The 20195-nt window shown below is 36.8% G+C and overlaps 1 protein-coding gene and 1 pseudogene across 4 annotated transcripts in view; one reads left to right on the forward strand and one right to left on the reverse strand.

Moving 5' to 3' along the window:
- srgap3 (SLIT-ROBO Rho GTPase activating protein 3) overlaps positions 1 to 19937 on the forward strand; it is a 107794-nt gene extending 87857 nt beyond the window's left edge. For 2 of the 4 annotated variants that reach the window (XM_067372799.1, XM_067372800.1), the window contains 10 exons: positions 358 to 418; positions 1077 to 1154; positions 2112 to 2246; positions 2898 to 3003; positions 3724 to 3951; positions 5313 to 5386; positions 10106 to 10286; positions 13603 to 13752; positions 14000 to 14309; positions 18121 to 19937. In XM_067372799.1, the coding sequence (XP_067228900.1) occupies positions 358 to 418; positions 1077 to 1154; positions 2112 to 2246; positions 2898 to 3003; positions 3724 to 3951; positions 5313 to 5386; positions 10106 to 10286; positions 13603 to 13752; positions 14000 to 14309; positions 18121 to 18558 (1761 nt within the window). In that variant the 3' untranslated portion in view covers positions 18559 to 19937. Of the gene's footprint in view, positions 1 to 357; positions 419 to 1076; positions 1155 to 2111; positions 2247 to 2897; positions 3004 to 3723; positions 3952 to 5312; positions 5387 to 10105; positions 10287 to 13602; positions 13753 to 13999; positions 14310 to 14559; positions 14857 to 18120 lie in introns of those variants that run through there. The other 2 variants (XM_067372801.1, XR_010893392.1) reach the window with 2 other exon arrangements.
- Positions 11691 to 11807, reverse strand: LOC137011779 (5S ribosomal RNA; annotated as a pseudogene).
- Positions 19938 to 20195: the final 258 nt, after the last annotated feature.

Here is a 20195-nt window from a genome sequence, read left to right on the forward strand (position 1 = left end):
TGCAGGTGCACCTTTTAATGGGGTAGTTCACCTAAAAATAACACTTCTGTATGTCATAATTTACTCACAATGTATGACTTTCTTCTGCAGAGCACAAAAGAAAATATTTTGAAAAATGTGGGTTTTTTTTGTCCATACAATGAAAGTTAATGTTGTTTGACTTTGACTTGCATTGTATGTACAAAACTGTCTTTTAAAATATTATATTTTGTTTTCCATGGAAGAAAAAAGTTTACAGTTTATGACATGAGAGTGAGTAAATGAGGACAGAAGTGTCATATTTTGGTGAACTATCCCTTTAAATCTCAGCCACAGCTTTAAAACTGGTGCCATTTCGTAATGATTGTTGTCTTTCAGGATTCAGGTCAACCCATTCCTCTGGTGGTGGAGAGCTGTATTCGATACATTAATCTATATGGTAAGCGGTTCAAGGAAAGGTCACTAATTGATTGCAGATAAACATGCTGACTCAGGAGCTACTGGAAACCATTAGAGTGCTCTCCAAAAACAGCACAGCCCCTTATCATTCAGTGAGCGCTCGACAATCAGAACCACAGAGAGACACAGATGCTAATTTAAATAAGGAGGACTCATCTGTTGTAAGTTTTAGTGATCCCGTGATGCTTTCGAAAAAGTTCCATATAAAAGTCCATCTGTCAGGGTGAAGCTGAAGTCAGTGAATTTAGAGAATGACATCAGTTTGGCTGCTAAATATGCTGTGGATAGATGATTTATTATTCTGCTAGATACTATAAATGTTTATGGATGTCAAGGCAGAAAATAATAATCCTGTAAACTCTCAATTCTCCGTGCTGGCTCAAAGATTGCTAACCGGAACCTAATCTACTCTTTCTGTGAGATTATTGCTTTAAGATCACAGGCGTTCCCTCAGAATCTAGTGAAATCTCAGAAAATGATTGGAACCTCTTTAACAAAACTCATATGTGCCCAAATAAAGGATCCCTTAGGGAAATGTTGCAATTTCTTCTGTGCGCATCTTGTTTTAACTAGAGATAATGCAATATCATGCCTTGACAAGTTTGCAACTCATGTTTCTATTTATTTTCCTGTACCAGGGCTGCAACAACAAGGCATATTCCGAGTTCCTGGATCTCAGGTGGAAGTCAATGATATTAAAAATTCATTTGAAAGAGGTTAGTTCCCTAGAGATGAACTGTAATTATTTTTCAGTTCTTTTTTTTTTTTTTTTTTGTACCTTCTAAACTGTGAATGTCGTTGCTGAGCAGAGGTGTAAATAACATCATAAAATTGCATTTGAAAGCAGGTTTCAATTTACAAAAGCTTTAATCTTAAACACATTGATTCTACATTTAGCTTGGGTTTGCAGATACAAACAATCATGTGCCTGGTTTTGAGATTCACAAATGGTGTCAGAACCAAAGATTCTGTCATTTCTAAGGCTTTACCATCATTGAAATCTTTCTATTGCACTGAAACATTCACTACCTAGACTTTCCCAGAATGCACCATTGAAACCGCCGAGTGTGGGCTGTTCGCTATATTCTCCTGTTTTGTAATTCAATAAATTGTAAGAACACATACGAGATACACTAGCAATAAAACTTAACTTCAATATTGAACAATAGCAGGAAAATCACAAAAAAATTACAATATTCCCCTTCTCACATAAAGGTCTAAATCAGATTTTAACGGTAGAAAAGAAAAAAAGACAAAAGCATTGCAAGAAAATAAATTTAAAAAAAGGAATAATTCATCAGATATGGTGGACAACCGCATATTTCATCTACAAGAGATATTCGAGATAAACAAATGATACCAGAAGAATATCAGTCATAAAAATTATAGAGTGATCTTGTCGATAAATAGCTATGTTTTAATGTGCAACCTTGTCGCGGGTAATTTAATCATCAGCATCATAATATTAAGTGGATCAAGGTGTCTGCTAGTGCCCAAATTTGTGTTCATGTTCAATTGATTCACATCAGAGAAACTTAGAAGTAGAATGAGAAAAATCTCTTTTTTAAAGACCCTCTCTTAATACATTGCATGTATTCATTAACTTATTACATATTTAAAGTCTAAATTTGATTGTTAATATACTGTATTTGATTTATTTATTGTTCTTTCAGGTGAGGATCCACTGGTTGATGATCAGAGCGATCAGGACATCAACTCAGTGGCAGGTGTTCTCAAGCTGTATTTCAGAGGGCTGGAAAACCCCTTGTTCCCCAAGGAGCGCTTCCTGGATATGATCTCCACCATCAGTGAGTGCTGCATTCAGCTGCAGGATAGGTCGAAATGTCACTGGAGTGACTAAATCTGATATTACTCCACAGATTTCTTGTTATTTGTTGTGTGTTCTTGCTGGCACTTCATCTTTGCAACCTGTCAAAGCATTTAGTTAACTTAGCAGAAATTAATGTTTTTTTTAATCAATGATGCATTAAATTGATCAAAAGTGACAAGTAAATATATTTATAATTCAAAATAATTCAAAAATTCCTGAAAAAAATGATCACTGCTTCAACAAAGACATTAAGCATTGCAACTGTTTTCCACATTGATAATAATATGAAACATTTCTTCAAATCAGCTTATTCAAATTATTTCTGAAGGATCAGTAACGGCTGCTGAACATTCCGCTTTGCCATCACACAAATAAATTAAATTTTACAATATATTAAAATAGAAAATAGTTATTTTAAGTTGTAATAATATTTTACAATAATACTGTTTTTTACTGTATTTTTGTAAAAAAAAAAAAAAAAAAAAATACAGCCTCGGTGAGAATCTTCTTTTAAAAACATTTTTAAAAAATCATAGCGACCCCCAAAGCTTTGAGCAGTTTGTAAATTTTGAATGTGGAGCTGTAGGTTGTTATATTTGAATGTTGGTTTGTCGGTTGCTTGTTTCAGAGCTTGAATCATCTGCTGAAAGAGCCCACCACATCCAGCAGATCATCGTCACCCTTCCTCGCACCATCATCATTGTCATGAGATACCTGTTTGCTTTTCTCAATCAGTAAGTGACCGTTTTGTGTGGCATACTTTCAACCAGCTGATCCACAATCACACACGCACATACATTCTCAAAAGTGGGATGCTAAACTTTAATTTTACCTCACTGCCTTCACAGCGTCTCTGTCTTTAGACTGTAAATCTCCTAGTAAATCTCCATTTATATGAATAGCAGCAGTCACAAGCAAAGACATTCATTATATTTACAAAGAGCTATTCAGCAGCCCCTACTGTTCTTGTCTAATTTATGACCACGTCTGTCAAGGAGTGCTTTAGCGGATATTTACGCCAGAAGAAACCCATCAGTCTGTACTGTACTATACCTGTCCTCTTCTCCTGGCTTTTTATTGATGCTTCCTGTCCTCACCCTCCCCCAGACCAAACAGAGAATTTGATTTCACATCATGAGTTTTCCCTCTGACTTCTTTCCCCCTTTCATTTGCTGTCGGTGCCCGCAGCTCTTGCAGCTGTGACTCATTCGGACTTAACTTCTTCAGTCGAGAGAGTTCCCAATGAGAGATGAGCTCTATTCTGTTGAAAGATAATACACTGTGCATGAAGATGAATTCTCCAGAATAAAGTTATGAATGAATGTATTGAAACGGACAGCAGGGATAAGAGAGAAAGTTTTTGGAAGTTTGTAATTTCTGCAGAATTACGTCACCTTTAAGAACGTAAGGACATGTAAAGCTTTTTCACTTTCTCTGTCTCTTCATCTTTCTAGTCTGTCCCAGTATAGTGATGAGAACATGATGGACCCATATAACCTTGCCATCTGTTTTGGACCCACTCTGATGCCCATCCCCGAGGGTCAGGACCCTGTGGCCTGCCAGGCTCATGTTAATGAGGTCATTAAGACCATCATCATCCACCATGAGGTCATCTTCCCCAGCCCGCGAGAGCTTGATGGCCCTGTCTATGAGAAATGCATGACTGGAGGAGAGGAGTACTGGTGAGCTTGAAGATTTAGCTGGATTTTGTTGTTACTGAGGAATGTCATAATTTCTCTATTAGAGCCAATTGTGGCTTAAACTGAGCTCTCCAAATGAATGGGGAGTTTAGCGCTCGGGTCATATAAAGTGGAATACTTTTGGAAGTCTATTGCTAAAAGCAATATTTCTACTTGGCTATAAAATCTGATTGAACCCTTACAAAAATTACTGCAGCATTACCATGGTACAGTGTTTGGTATCAGATGGAAATACCATATGGTTGTTTGATATATACTGTATTATTGTTCTAAAAGATTACCAGATTAATATAAACTTTAAAAGGTGTTGTTCAAAAGTTTGGGGTTGAAAAGATTTTTTAATATTGAAATTAGATTTTTATGTTCACCAAGGCTGCATTTTGTGATTGGAAATACAATAAAAACTGTAATATTATTGTGAAATATTAGTACCATTTAAAATATTTTAAAATGTAATTTATTCCTGTGATGGCAAAGCAGAATTTTCAGCATCATTGCTCCAGTCTTCAGTGTCACATGATCCTTCAGAATTAATTCTAATATACTGATTTGGTGCTCAAGAAACATTTCTTACTATAATCAGTTTTAAAACCTGTATAATATTTTTGTGGAAACTATGATACATTTTTTTCAGGATTCAGAAGAACAGTATTTATTTGAAATCGAAATAGAATTAATGCATCCTAGCTAAGCAAAAATATTAATTTCTTTCAAAAAAAGAAAACCTTATGAACTCCAAACTTTTGCTGTTTTAAAAGCAATAAGCACTTGATACTCTTTGTTACCCGTTTTTACTCTGCTATATTCTTACGTCATGCCTAACAACAACTGTTGACACAGAACACATTTTTCCACTTTTCCATTATATTTCTATGTAAACATGCTCTAGACAAACATGTTTGACCCTTGCGCTGGCATCTTACATCTTTTGCAGCATTTTGCCCATGACGTTGCGTTCTAAGTATGAGGCTCTTAAGTTAAAAGAAGTTCAACTTTAAAAAACATGTTTCAAGAGCTTGCGTTTTTTCCCCATTGACCTGCATCTTGTGTTTTTAACAGAAAAAACATGTTCTGTGTGAACAGCCCTTATCCCTGGTAAAATCACTGTAGTGCAGTCTCTTGTGGCAAGTTCCCATGAAATCAAAATTTGACTCTTGTGGCTTTTGGTCCTCTATGCTTGTCAAACCATTTCATGGAGTCTTTAATATTGATTTTTGTTGGACTGACATTGCAAAACTGTAATTGCCATGGTTTTTCCTATGCTGGCATTATCACATGTGCGGTTATTGTGTTTATTGTGCTTTTAAACATCACTTTCTCCTTGTGTTTGTATATTCACACAGTGACAGCCCTCACAGTGAACCAGGCACCATTGATGAAGCAGACAACTGCACCGAACCACACACAAGCGATGATGGTACAGGCATTTTGGCATTCATTCATTGCTTTATACACACTCTAATCATTGTCTCTTATGGCAGGATGTTGTATTCAGTTCTATTGTATAAGAGACCACAAATAACCAGAAGCAGAAATCAGCATTTGAGGTTTTTAGTTTACTTAGTCAATAGAACTACAGTCAGATGTTTATGCTAGCCTTTGGAGTGAAAGGAATGAAAATGTCCACATATTGCTTCTTAAAAAACAGAAAAATTGCTTTGCCTTGTGTATTTTGAAGATGATGTGCTGATTAGCATTGCTGTGTTATGCTCTGGCTGACCTTTCTGAGCCTTCAGGCTTGTGTGTGTGTGTGTGTGTGTGTGTGTGTGTGTGTGTGTGTGTGTGTGTGTGTGCACATGTATGTCAACCACCTAATTGTCATCAGATGTCAAAACTGGCATTGAAACATCTGGGTCAAATTCAGTTTCATCTAAAATAAAAAAAGAGAGAAAAAGAAACAATATTATTCATACAACCACAGCCAATATGAGACTAAAAATGTCTGAATCTGTATTTGTGTTGTGTTTTTCAAACATCTAACCAACCATAAAACAAAAATGCTTCATACACACCAGATTGTGTTGTTTGGTGGGTATTATGATTGACATCTATTTCAACCAATCAGAGTGGTGACCTTTAAGCAGTGTGCATCCTTATTGGCTGGTGTGCTATGAGGAGATAAGAAAGATGAAAACTGGCAGCACAGATTCATAAAGGGTTCTGTGAGTTTCCAGGTCTTAAAAAAATATCATTCTCTCTGCTTTTTTCCTCTCTTCATTTCTCACATGATAACATTGTCTAGCAATGTTTCCGTTGCCATATTAAATGAAGAAACAGACGGAAAGAAACTCTTTCGGCCCAGTTTCTGCAATCTTCGCGCTTCATCTCTCTCTTCCAGCCCCTGGTTTTATTTGCTTAATTGCCTCCTCCTTTGGCTTTTATCACTTTGTTTTTCTTCTCTCCTGCTTTCTTGCGCGCTCTTTGTTCAGGGTGAGTAAACAGGTCTCACGGGGCTTCCTGCGCCTGCTCCCTTCATTTACTGATTGATGGAGCTGCACTCGCTCGCTAACCCAAAACACCAGCCACATCGCTGATACAATCTCTCGCATACAGCTTGCTGCTCATTTAAGAAGCCAATCCGTTTTTTTTAGTTTCACTAAAACGGTTCACCCCTCAACTAATGAATTAAGAGTGGGTCTTTTTTAACACTAAAAATAGAGCATAGTTGGTTCTTCTATTTAAAGGTGCACTTTTTTTCCACTTAAAGGTGCAGTAAGCGATTTCTGAGACGCTGTTGATATTTGAAATCAACCAAAACAAACACCCTTCCCTTCATTGCTCCGCCCCCCCAAAAAGTACGAACATGAAATGCAAGAATGGATATATAATTTATCATAGCTGAAGCAAAGCAAAAAAATGCTTTGTGAAAAATAAAGCGAATATGATGAACAAATGACAAGGAAGAACAAAAAATGTACATACAGTAGACAAGAGTATAAACAAGCAAGAGTTGGTTGTTAGTTGCCAGCAGCACACCAGCTCCAGACAATGACACGCAAAACTATCCTGTTACTATAGCTAACATTACAACAACTGCATATCTTGGATCTGTTAAAACATAGCAAAACCAGTGTTACTCATGTATGAAACAGAAACAACGAAACCTCAGCATCTGTTTTTAGGCCTTCCTGCTTAGGTCTCTCCAGCACTGGAAAGCTGTTCTAATTTTAACACAGATCCTAAAGCTCTTGCCTGATCATAACACTTCTTTTTCCAGTGATATTCTTTTGACCTTTTTTCTTTTGTAATGTCTCTCGGCCATCTCTCTTTCTACAGTCTTTCTTCAAATCTCCATCTTGCTCACTCTCTCTCTCGGCCCCCATCATGAGTGTATACGCCCCCTACTGCTGATCGGCTACAGTTGTGTTGTGGTGCATGGTCTGATCCACTTTCAACAGCGTTTCTCAGAAATTGCTTACTGCACCTTTAAAGTTTTACCCATAAAGAAAATAATAATGCAGTACTTTTTTTACAAATGTTTAAAGTCGGCATGAAATGGAAGTTACGATAGTCTTCTCTTACTTATTGTGACGTATATCTCAGTGAAATGTAGCCTGGGTGCCAGCCCGAACCCCGCCCGCAACATTTTTTGGACGGGAAGTTCGGTCTGGACTCGATCCATTGTGGAGTAATTATGCTCGGCTCCCAGAAGGCCGAGCCAATCAAATGGCCAGGGCGGGCTTTAATCGATGGTGGACAGGCTATCTGCGGTTATGTAACCATCCACGTCATCAAAGAGCGTTTGGGTTGAATTGGTTTTCACCAACGATGACTGCAGCTGGAGAAGTAAGATGTTTAGATTCCGCTATCACGTCTGTAATAAAAGAAATCGACAGCGCATTAATTTTAAAAGACGAACAAAGAACCGCAATCAAGGCATTTGTCGATGGGAAAGATGTGTTTGCCATCCTTCCAACGGGATTCGGCAAAAGTTTAAGTACAAGTTCAACATACATCACTTACTGCGTTGCTCTGATTGGTTGTAGGTCTGTCCAATTGAGTGCAGCGGTTTTTTTTTTTTTTTTTTACTGGTTCGGTTAAGACACGCCCCATAATTCAATGCAATGGAGCAGTATCAGACTCACATTCTGCCTAGAATATGAGTATGACGAAGTCAGGCTAAGTGAAATGGCTTCTTGAAGAAGAAAAAAATGTAAGGTGGAACAAGTAAAAATGAGGGGCGGAACTTAATTTTGTCCATCAGGAATTGTGGTTTGCTATTGCTGTGATCTCATGTGAGTGACAGTTTGTCCCGCCCTCACATCGAAAACACGTCAACAGTGAAGAGATGTTGTTGCAAGTAGGAGAGGAAGCTATTTTGATTAATGATGGCACATGGATTTTAAGAAAACAATGTGCATGGATAAATTATTTATAATAAATACTCCAATATTCCATAAAAACAAGAATCATCCATTTTGATTTCATGGTGACTTTAAATGGAGTACATTCAGATCGTATAAGTGACCTAGCAGGCTATCTGTTTTTGGCGCTGCCATTTTTAAAATTTAGTTCAAATGTGCAAGGCGCCCTGTACAAAAACAGTCTGTTATGCTGCTTGCAAACTGGTTCTTGTTATCATATTGTTTTAATTTATCATTGTAATCATAAACACTGGTTTGTAGTTCAAATAGTCTCACAGTTTTACTTCTCATTCTTCTAGTTATTTGCCTATAGCGCTTAATGAATCAGAAGTCCAGCACCTTCACAGGAAATGGCTTACTTGTGCACTGAAAAATAAAAGACTATTTTATATAGCTGTTTGCCCCCTCATAATGGCCACTAAATTGAGATTGTATGACCAGCCGTGTCTTGCAATTTCGGATTTAACAAACGCATACTTCAGGATAAATTACCCTTCCCTCTGGAGCTCATCAGCTACAGCCTGCCTTATGCATGACTTCAGGACTGTTTGAAGTCACATGCTTTAGCTCCAAAACAGCGTTATCTCAACTTTCCCTGTTACCCTCGACACATGCTGAGAAACCGCAATCAGACTCTGAGCCTTCAATCCAGCCAATCAGGTGCAGTCACAATGGAAACAATCAGACAACATACAAAACTGCAAAGGCTGATTTTCTTTCTCTCTCCATTTCCATTCTTCCGCTTTACTTCCACTTCTGTTCCATGCCTGCATTTAATTTCACCCCTGGGTGGAGACCCTAATGAAACTGATTGTTTTTTTTTAGTCGACTTGGAGATTTCTGCCAAGCTCTGATTTGCTCTGTATATCTCCTTAACCCTGAATGACCCCACTGTCTGTTTGCCCCCGGCAGCGTCTGAGGGGGTGAAGCGTGAACTGATCTGTGGTCATATGATTGCAGTGGTCACGTTAAATGGAAGCTGGGTGGCAGATTTGATAGAATTTAGATAAAGTCCACTTTGCATTTTTAGTAGCCCATCTGTATTAGAAATGTGCCTGTTTCTTTGTGGTCCTGATGGGGTAACAGATGAGATCATATCCTCTTATGTGTAAGATCATAATGTGATGAATGTGAATCTTTATGATGTATTTTTGTCTTTGGCAAAATTTTATTGCAGTGTTTTTCTTTTGTTTTTTTTTCCCCTTTCGTTTGTGTGTTTTCTTGATCAAAAGTTAGATTGTTTTGTTTTGTGTTTGTTTGTTTTTTGTGTAGAAGCGACATTTTGCATTGCAGTGTTCCATGTTTTTGTTTGTTTAGTTGGTTTTTGTTTCTAGTTTGTTTTGTTTTGATTTTTGTCTTGTATCATTGTTTTCAGAGATTTACGGCAATTAATCTATGAACTTAACAATAGTTTTTGTGTTAAAAATTTTGTCAATCTATTGGTTTCTGTTTCTGCCCCACCCAATCAAAAGTCATTGACATAACTGTATTTTTAAATAAATAAATAAATATAAATGTGTGTGTTTAGTGTCATGCAGTAGTTTTGAGTTTGGTTTGGACAGACGAATTGCTTGTTGTTGGAAACTGGTCTGGACATGTGTGAGTGTATGTGTGTTTGTGTGTGTGTTTTTGCTGAGAACCAGCTGGGAGCATGACAGATTTGAGTCTGTTGCAGTGCTTTGAAGCTCTCTGAAAATTTGTTGACATAACTCTCTGAGCAAACATGCTAATGAGCCCTAGTTTCACTGTTCCTCTCTCTTTTATACACACAGAGGTGGAGCAGATTGAAGCCATTGCAAAGTTTGACTACATGGGTCGGACTCCTCGAGAGCTGTCCTTCAAAAAAGGCGCATCCCTTTTGCTTTATCATCGTGCATCTGAGGACTGGTGGGAGGGCAGACACAACGGGGTTGATGGCCTCATACCCCACCAGTATATAGTAGTACAAGACCTGTAAGTATCTATACTATATATATTTTTTCTATAAAATTTTATTTTATAATATTTGGACATGAGTGGTACTTCACTGCAGTTTGTTGAAGAGTAACCTAATCATACTTTTTTCAAGTAAGACTTGCAATGTTTGCATTAGAAATGAAAAAATTGGTGTAAAAGTCCTATAGGAACCTGAGTCATATTTAAAGTCCATGTTATCATTGAGTCTGTGGACTTGCACCAGTAAGTAACCACCTAGTAACCACATGCTAAAAATAATCAGAACACCTTAGCAACCACTTAGCAGTTGCATCAACCACATTTTCATCCAAAAAACTAAAAAATTTTGTCTCTACTATTATGCACTGGCACTAGTTACAGGACAGTTCGATGCATGTTGCCTTGTGAAAGTGTTGCCCTCTTGGTAATATATGACTAATCAACCAGGCCATCTGGCCTGAGTTCATACCTTAATAGCTCAAGTGAGAATCAAATAGTTCCCACTATTTACACTTTACACTTTAATTAAAATTTAACAGCACTGAGTGGCAGTTAAAGAATGCTCTTATGTCTTTGGCAGGGCCTTTACACTAAGCCTAACTGTGTTTCTGAAGTACCAAGCATTAGCAGTGCCCTAATGTTCTAGGCATGCATTTATGTCAAAGCCTGTTGTGTGCAGTGGGACATGACATACTTCACTAAGGTTAAAGTGAGCTGAAAGAAGGACGATCTTCTCTTTTACTTTTTATTAGGTCTTGAGATGACATGAAAGTAAAAAAAGTTGATTGCAGTGTCCTTGAGTTGATCACATTTATATCAACGGCTGATATTAACTGTCTTACCGCTGTTTCAGTAATTACTAAAATGATGACATGCTCATTATCCCTTTGTATGATTTAACTGATGTCAGTTTGATGAATGAGTTTATTAAAAGGGTCAGGCCAAGTCCCATTCCTAATATTGCAAGATGTGACAGCAGCAAATAAGTAAAATTGAGGTTGATAAAACGAAAAGAAGACATTTATAACCGGTTGCCGGTTACACTGCAGTAGGGGTGGGTGGAATGACCAAAATCTTTTATCACAATAGTTATTTTTGCCTTAAAATGCCTTTGATACAACATAGCCATAATAATAATGATTCTGGGTACTCAAAGCGCTTTACATATGGAAGGGGGAATCTCCTCAACCACCACCAATGTGCAGCAGAGGCCATTGGGCAAATTTGGCCAGGATGTCGGGGTTACACCCCTAATCTTTTTAAAGCAATTTTTAACGACCACAGAGAGTCAGGACCTCGGTTTAACGTCTCAGCTGAAGGATTGTGCTTTTTGACAGTATAGCGTCTACATCACTATACTGGGGTTTTGGGACCAACACAGACCATAGGGTGAGCACCCCCTGCTGGCCTCACTAAAACCTCTTCCAGCAGCAACCTAGTTTTCCCAGGAGGTCTCCCATCCAGGTACTAACCAGGCTCAGCCCTGCTTAGCTTCAGTGGGCAACTAGTCTTGGGCTACAGGGTGATATGGCTGCCGGCTGGATAATGTTTATGTTCAGTAATCTAGTGACTTAAATACTTAAAAAATGAAAGGCACACATATGAATTATTATGCAAACTGCATGCTAGGCCATGCTCTTGTGTTTGAATGGGAGCAAATCGCAGAATCCATGTTTAAACATCTAGTGAAAAGCCGTACCAGTAAAATGGATGGTGTTGGATTGGATCAGGTTTCTGTTAATGGCAATGGTTTTAAAAAATTATGTGTTCAACAAGCACGTACTTCAGTCATGTGTTTAAAAGGCAATCAGTAAACAGGATTGCATAATAAAACACTTGGGCTGAAGACTTTTCTGAGACATTTTTTTCCATGAATGTGACGTTCAGCAGCTTCAGATTACCAAACACCTTCTGCTGACATCTCCCAAGAGAACTGTAAAAGCAGCCCGAGAACATGCTGTGAAACTGTGATCAGTAGATGTTTGCTTGCTGTGGGCTGAATGAGACATGCAGTGAGAGTGATATAGGTGCTGCTGGGATTGAAAAATAAGAAACCAGAGGCTTGTTTCATTGACAGCTTTATGTACATTTTTTTTTGTGTGTGACAGTTTAGCTGGTGAACATTATGACTATATAACTCTACCAATCATAAGTTTGGGGTCAGTATGATTTAAAAAAAATAATAGTAATACTTTTATACAGCAAGGACACATTAAATTGATCAAAAGTGACAGTAAGGACTAAAAAAAGTGTCAGCACTACTATTTTCAACATTGATAATAAGAAATGCTTCTTGAGCACCAAATCAGCATATAGGAATGTTTTCTGAAACATCAGCTTTACCATCACAGGAATAAGTTCATTTTAAAGGTGCCATCAAACGTTTTTTTACAAGATGTAATATAAGTCTAAGGTGTCTCCTGAATGTGTCTGTGAAGTTTCAGCTTAAAATACCCCATAGATTTTTTTAAATAATTTTTTTTAACTGCCTATTTTGGGGCATCATTAACTATGCACCGATTCAGGGCTGCTGGCCCTTTAAATGCTCACGCTCCCCGCCCACGGAGCTCGCGCTTGCCTTAACCAGCATAAACAAAGTTTACACAGCTAATATAACCCTCAAAATGGATGTTTACAAAGTGTTCATCATGCAGCATGTCTAATCGCGTAAGTACAGTATTTATTTGGATGTTTACATTTGATTCTGGATGAGTTTGAGGCTATGCTCTGTGGCTAACGGCTAATGCTACACTGTTGGAGAGATTTATAAAGAATGAAGTTGTGTTTATGAATTATACAGACTGCAAGTGTTTAAAAATGAAAATAGCGACGGCTCTTGTCTCCATGAATACAGTAAGAAACGATGGTAACTTTAACCACATTTAACAGTACATTAGCAACATGCTAATGAAACATTTAGAAAGACAATTTACAAATATCACAAAAAATATCATGATATCATGGATCATGTCAGTTATTATTGTTCCATCTGCCATTTTTCTCTATTGTCTTTGCTTGCTAACCTAGTCTGATGATTCAGCTGTGCAGCTCCAGACGTTAATACTGGCTGCCCTTGTCTAATGCCTTGAACATGGGCTGGCATATGGTTTATATCCTCCATTTTAAAATAACTTCACTTATATAATCCGTATTTTTTCCATTGGTTTTGTTTTCATATAATTGATATGATAAATATGTGTTTATTATTATTTTTTATTTATTTTAATTATTTAGGTCTATTTGTTAGCCAATCAAATTGCACCACTAGCAATCCATCACGGACCATCAGTGGTCTGCAGAGTAACCGGAAAGATGTTTGTCTCTTTCTCTTTAGGGATGATGCATTCTCTGATAGCCTGAGTCAGAAGGCTGACAGCGAGGCCAGCAGTGGACCTTTACTGGACGATAAAGCCTCATCCAAAAATGATCTGCAGTCCCCTTGTGAACCTTCGCATGATTACAACTTTGGCGGGGTCATGGGCCGGTCAGTGGCTGATTATACACAATTCTGCTTGTATTTATTCCACATATTTTCATCCTCAGGAAAAATGTGTTTAATCTTATCCTATTTCTCCTTGCAGCTTACTTACTCATCTCTTAAGGCTTGTTTGTGACATGAATATTTAACAAACATTTTCAGACTGTACAGTGTTTGTAGTCTGCTTTGAGCTAAAACACAGTGCGACTGTCTGTATTTAAGCTTGTTACAATCTCATTGTGTATTTATGCAGGGTTAGATTGCGTTCGGATGGGTCTGCCATTCCTCGACGCCGTAGTGGGACTGACTCTCACAGTCCTCCCCGAGACACACCACCACGGGCCGCCGCCTGCCCCAGCAGCCCCCACAAGGTGGCGGTCACTAGGGGCCACATAGAGAGTCCTGAGAAGAGACGTTTGGGAACCTTTGGCAGTGCAGGGAGCATCAACTACCCTGAGAGGAAGGTCTATCCTGAAGGTCACCCGCTCAGGCCTGTTCCAGGGGCAACAAGACACAGCAGCCTTGGGGACCACAAGTCCTTGGAGGCTGAGGCTTTAGCAGAGGTGAGTGAGTGCACATTTTTAGATTCTCATTCAAATTCACAGTATTGTAGTGCTAGACAGTTTTATTTTACTTTCGTTGAGATAATATTATAGCTTTTATTGATATTTTGAATTAGATTTTATCTTTGTATTTTCCGTTTTCAGTTTAAGTTTTAGTAATTTTATGTTTTTGTCGTTTTTTTTTTATATATATATATATGTATATGTCTATATAATTTTTATTAATTTTGTTTTATTTTTTTTTCCATAGGTCGTAAAGTTACTAATGAAAATTGGAAATGTTGCAAATCTAGCTAAAATATAATACGTTTTTTATATTTTTGTATATTTTATTTTATTCTATTTAATTTTATTATTTAGTATACTTTATTTTTAGTATCTTTTTTACACATTACATGTAATTACTGTAGTAATAACTATTTTATATAATCAAACCAAACATTATTCAGACATTATACACATTAAACTGTGACATTATACCCAAACATTCTTCATACAGTGGACTACCAGTAAAATTTTGGAACCAAAAATTCTTCAGACACTTTGACCTGACCATGGTTTGACTGTATGTGTGTTTTATATATATATATATATATATATATATATATATATATATATATATATATATATATATATATATATATGTATATATATAATGTGTGAAAACATTGTGAAAATTAAATCGAGTGAAAAAAAAACTGCCGTATTTGAGGTACTTCAATATTCAATTTAATGTTAATATTAAATATTACCATTGTTTAAAATTTTTTAAACATAAATCTCTATTACTATAAGATCAAACATTCAAATATTTTCAATAAGTGTACCATAAATCCTCTTATATATTTTACCCTTTTAAATCAAAGCTCAAAAGGATTCAAAAGGACTTTTAAGTTGTAGTCATGAAAGCTTTTTGGTCTTTCTCTTGATCCTTGAAATTAGCCAAGAATTCTGTGTGCCTCAAGAAGCTGGCAAGATTTAGTCCTGCAGAAACAAAGAGCTGGCACTAAAGGCAGATATCAGCATGAACGGGATGGGCTGGCACTGATCCATCTTTTTCATTTGCACATGGTTAAATAATGAAGTCTGTGGCACACAGAACAGTTAATGATCTTTTGTAATGGCCCCTTTGTGTCTACGCTTACTTAATGAAAAGAAAATGGCTTATGTGAATACAGATATCAAAATGAAGGCATGATGGATATTGTTGGAGAGAAATGTGTTGTTTTGTATATTGATAATGCATTATAAGCACAGACTTCATGATCTAAATAACATTACTGCTTTACGTTTAGTTTGTGGGATGTGTTTAGGGGTGTGCGGGGGGTTATTGATGACATCTGCTCGGTAATAAGACCTTGCAAGGTACTTTTTTGTGTGTGAGAGCATGTGTCTTCATGAGCCTTTTATCTTCTGAGCATTAAACTTTTATGGCATGCTCAGCTGCAAGACAGAACGGTGATGGTCGGTCTTGAAAGAGGAATGGAAAGCAGTGAGTTTATAGTCTATCAGGATAGCAGCTACACTGTGTGTATATCAAACATAATCTGCCTTCGTGATATACTAGACTGCTCCGGAAGAAAGTAAGATGAATCCCCAGGAAAGATGAGAGATTTCGAAGGGCATATAGCTCCATAAATAGTTTCTGTGCAGAAAAACGACAAATTGAAGTTATCGATCATTTTCTCACAGTGTGGTTCTTATTAGTGGTGCTAGAGGATTTAAACAACTCTCTAATGCTTGATGTTGCTATATTAGAAATACTGGTCCCACTTTATATTAGGTGTCTTTAACTACTATGTACTAACATTTAAATTAATCATTTGATATAATGCACTTATTATGTGCGTACAGGTTTTTACATTGTACTTATATTATAGCTATTGCCTGCATTCTGTAATTATAGCTATATTGTTGACCCTTACCTTCTCTTTTAACACACCTTTAAACCTACCCATACCACTAAACCCGTATCCCACCTCAATAACAGCAAGTGTTTTGCAAAACATCAACACACTAAGTACATTGCACTTATTTTTTAAGTACATAGAAGTTAAAGACACCTAATACGAAGTGTAACTGAAATACTTGACAAGTTAAGACAAATGAATCCAGTTAATGAATACACATCATTTAGAGAGCCATTTTCAAGATAATGCCATTTTAAATTATGAATATGTATAGATCTTTGTTCAGTGTTAATCTCGCCATTAAAATTACAGACAACATTGTACAGTATGTTTATTTTTAAAATGTATTTTTATCAATTTTATAATTAGACAAAAAACGTTCATGACAAAACAAAATTTGAACTATGTTATGAATAAAATAATTAAACATTGTTTAATTTTAAACATTTTCATTGAATAAAATTAGATGACATTTTTAGATTACAAAAAACAATAATTTCCTGTTATGTGTTAAAGGTGCTAAAGAGGATGTTTTGTTTTATACATTTTTGCAATATTACTTGAAACTGTCTTTACTAACGGATAAAAGACTATTTATTAGGTGCACTGAAAGTAATAATATTAAAATACATCTTCTGTGCACGAGGTAGGGCCTTAAAAACATCAGCGATGATCGCGTAAACGATTGGCCCTCTGGCTTGTCAATCACTGCCGTGACGTTCCTTGTGAGAGACGAGTGCGGCTGCGCGCTCCAGTAACTTTCCACACTCCAAAGACGCCGCATGCAATGTTTTTGTCAGGAGACAGGAGTAACAACTGCAGATTATGAGTTACCTGCGGTGAGTCCGACATAATGAATCCACTAACACAACACAGCGAATGCCGGTGGTAAACACTCGTGTTCCAATACTCGTGCACGAGTTTTGGGAGGCGTTCCTTTGGGGGCTGTTCTTACGCATGCGCTCATTTCAAAAACTCAGTAACAGTCTTTCTCAGTCAACGAGTCTTTTTCAGTTTCTCAGTCGACGAAAAAATCTATCACCTTTAAAGGTGAAGTGTGTAAATTTTAGCGCCATCTAGCGGTAAGTTGCGAATAGCAATATAGAGAATCTACGGTGGCCAACACAGGAAAAAAGATGTCATCATCTGAGATAGCAGAGAGTAGCCAGTCAAGCAAATGTGCTCTGTAGGGCAGTTTTGTCTGTTTAGGGTTACTGTAGAAACATGCCCGAGCAAAATGGCGAGTTAACGTGTAAGGGGACCCGTGGTGTATGTAGATAGAAATGGCTTATTGTAAGGTAAAAAAAAACCCATAATGGTTCATTATGTAAGGTCTTTATACACCACTGAAAACATAGTTATGTATATAGCATTTCTGTCAATAGACCCTCCTAAAATTTACACATTGCACCTTTAATAAAAATAACAGAAAAATGTTAATAAATCCCACAAGAATTTAAATTAAAAAATTAAAAATGACAAAATTCACTCTGTCATTAATTTATTTTTCAACAGTTTTAATTAAAACATAATGTTGACAAAAACTAGGTAACTAGGTAATGAACAAAATGCCTAAAATTTAGTTTAATTTTAAATGTTATTTTCATCAGCTAAAATTAGATGCTGTTTTACTGTAAAATGAAAAATTATTAAATTCAGTCAATAGTTTGTCTTTCATTTCTTTTTCAACAATTCTGATTAAAACATACTGTTCACAAAAACTAAAACTAGGTTATGAAGAAAATGCTTGAACATTTTGAGTAAAATGGTAAAAAAAAAAAGTCCAAATTTAGTCTTAGTTTTGTAATTAATTTCTTTTTAAAGAATACTTTCATCAAAAGAAAAAACTATGACTAAAACAAAATCAACAGTGTAAAAAGTGAACAATATTTTTGTTACAGGACATTGAGAAGACAATGAACACTGCACTTCACGAGCTCCGTGAACTGGAACGCCAGAACACAGCCAAACAAGCTCCCGACGTCGTTCTGGATACATTAGAACCGCTCAAGAACCCTGTGAGCTCAGAGCCAGCGAGCCCCTTACACACCATCATGATCCGAGACCCGGACGCGGCCCTGAGGCGCAGCAGCAGCTCCACCTCCGAGATGATGACGACCTTTAAACCGGCGCTGTCCGCCCGATTGGCCGGAGCCCAGCTCAGACCTCCACCTATGAGACCCGTGCGACCACCGCCCACACAGCACCGCTCAAGCAGCTCCAGCTCCTCTGGGGTGGGAAGCCCTGCCGTGACCCCTACAGAGAAGATCTTTCCAAACAATGCAAGCAATGCTGCAGCTTCCTCCGCAAACTCGGGCGAGAAACCTGGAACCATGTAGCCCGTGATGCAATGTAGCTACCTGTGCTGGTGAGGGCAAACCGGGGCATGATGCTCCAGGAAGGAAGTTCAGGAGTGCTTTTCATTTCATTTTCAATTGTAATTTTTGAGCCTAGAAGAGTGCGAAGCTGAAGCCTAGTGGTCAGCACACGTGCTCTGAGCTTGTTTGTGGATAATATGAGTTGAAACTGGCTCAGGTGATCTCATTCCATTCTGTTCTTCCCATAATTTCCTGTCCTCTCTATGAAGCCTAAAATACAAGAAAAAAAAAAAACTTTTCTAGAGTAAATTTCATGCAACAGAGCTGCATTATATAAAGTATAAAAAAAACAAAACAAAGGTTTTTTTAATTATTATTAATTTTACCTCAGAATTAATATTAAGTTGTCCTTTTGGGCCTTCTTATTCTTATGTGAACTTTATTTAGAGCAAGATTAAACACATTTGTTTCTCTCTGCACTGGTTGGCCAGAAGAGTTCTGTAATTCAGGAGTGAAGAAACTCTCATTGGAGGACTGTTCTAAGATAACCGACAAGTCCCTCCCTCAAGAACTGGACTGTACATATAATAGAACCAAACGGTCACTCAAAGACTGTCTAACATGGCCAGCTACCTTTGAGCTGTTGTAAATAGAGATATACTGTACTTGAACTTGTAATGCCTTTCGTTTGTAGAATAAGCGATATACATCTAAGTAACGACATAGCCGAGCTGTATACATATATGAGATGCAGAAAACCAATATACCAACTAATTGTAAGAAACCTGTGGTAAAATGTAGTTTTACTTGTATATAAATTTTGGGTAGATTCTTTTTTTAAGTGTCAATCTTGTACAGCCGAGGACATGACCAGGCAGGGAGACTAGAATGGCAAAAGCTTTTACAACCAATAAGCAAACGAATCATGAATCAATAGTCAGTCTGAGCCATTAATATTAACATTAGTTTGGGAAGTGTTCTTCTTTTTTCCTCTTTTTTTTTTTTCCTAATACAAAAAGCAGTTCTTCATGCTGAATTTACACATTTAAAAGCATCATTCTATAAAGTTACATGGCTTTAGGGTATTCCCATGAGCTCCTTCCACGTTATTGCAAGCATCCATCAATTACATATTACATATTTGTATCCCATAATATATACTCTGTCAACTTATTATATGAATATTAATACTTACTAAAATAACCAGATGGTACACAAGTGACCAAAGTGTTGGTGTCCTCAAAAGGGTGAAGCAAACAATGTCAAATTTTGATGAGAATTTGTCATGAAAATGTGATTAATTCATGACAAAAAAATCATAATACAAAAAATCCTCAAAATAGGTCTCATAATCTTATGCAAAATATATTTTCCATTTTTTTTTTTTTTTTTTTTTTTGGGGGGGGATGATCCAGACATATTTTTATGGAAGAGGATTAAAGCCAAGCAATAATAAAAAAATAAAACCATCTCGAAATTAAAGTTGTTAAATTTCGAGAAAAAACTTGTTAAATTTCGAGAAAAATGTTGAGATAAAATGTTGAGAATAAAGTTATTAAATTACGAGAAAAAAGTCGTTAAATTACGAGAATAAATTAGTTAAATTATGAGAAAAATGTCATTAAATTTCGAGAAAAAAGTCGAGATAAAATGTTGAG

Source organism: Chanodichthys erythropterus, chromosome 21 (genome assembly GCF_024489055.1).
Source record: "Chanodichthys erythropterus isolate Z2021 chromosome 21, ASM2448905v1, whole genome shotgun sequence".
Lineage (NCBI taxonomy): Eukaryota > Metazoa > Chordata > Actinopteri > Cypriniformes > Xenocyprididae > Chanodichthys > Chanodichthys erythropterus.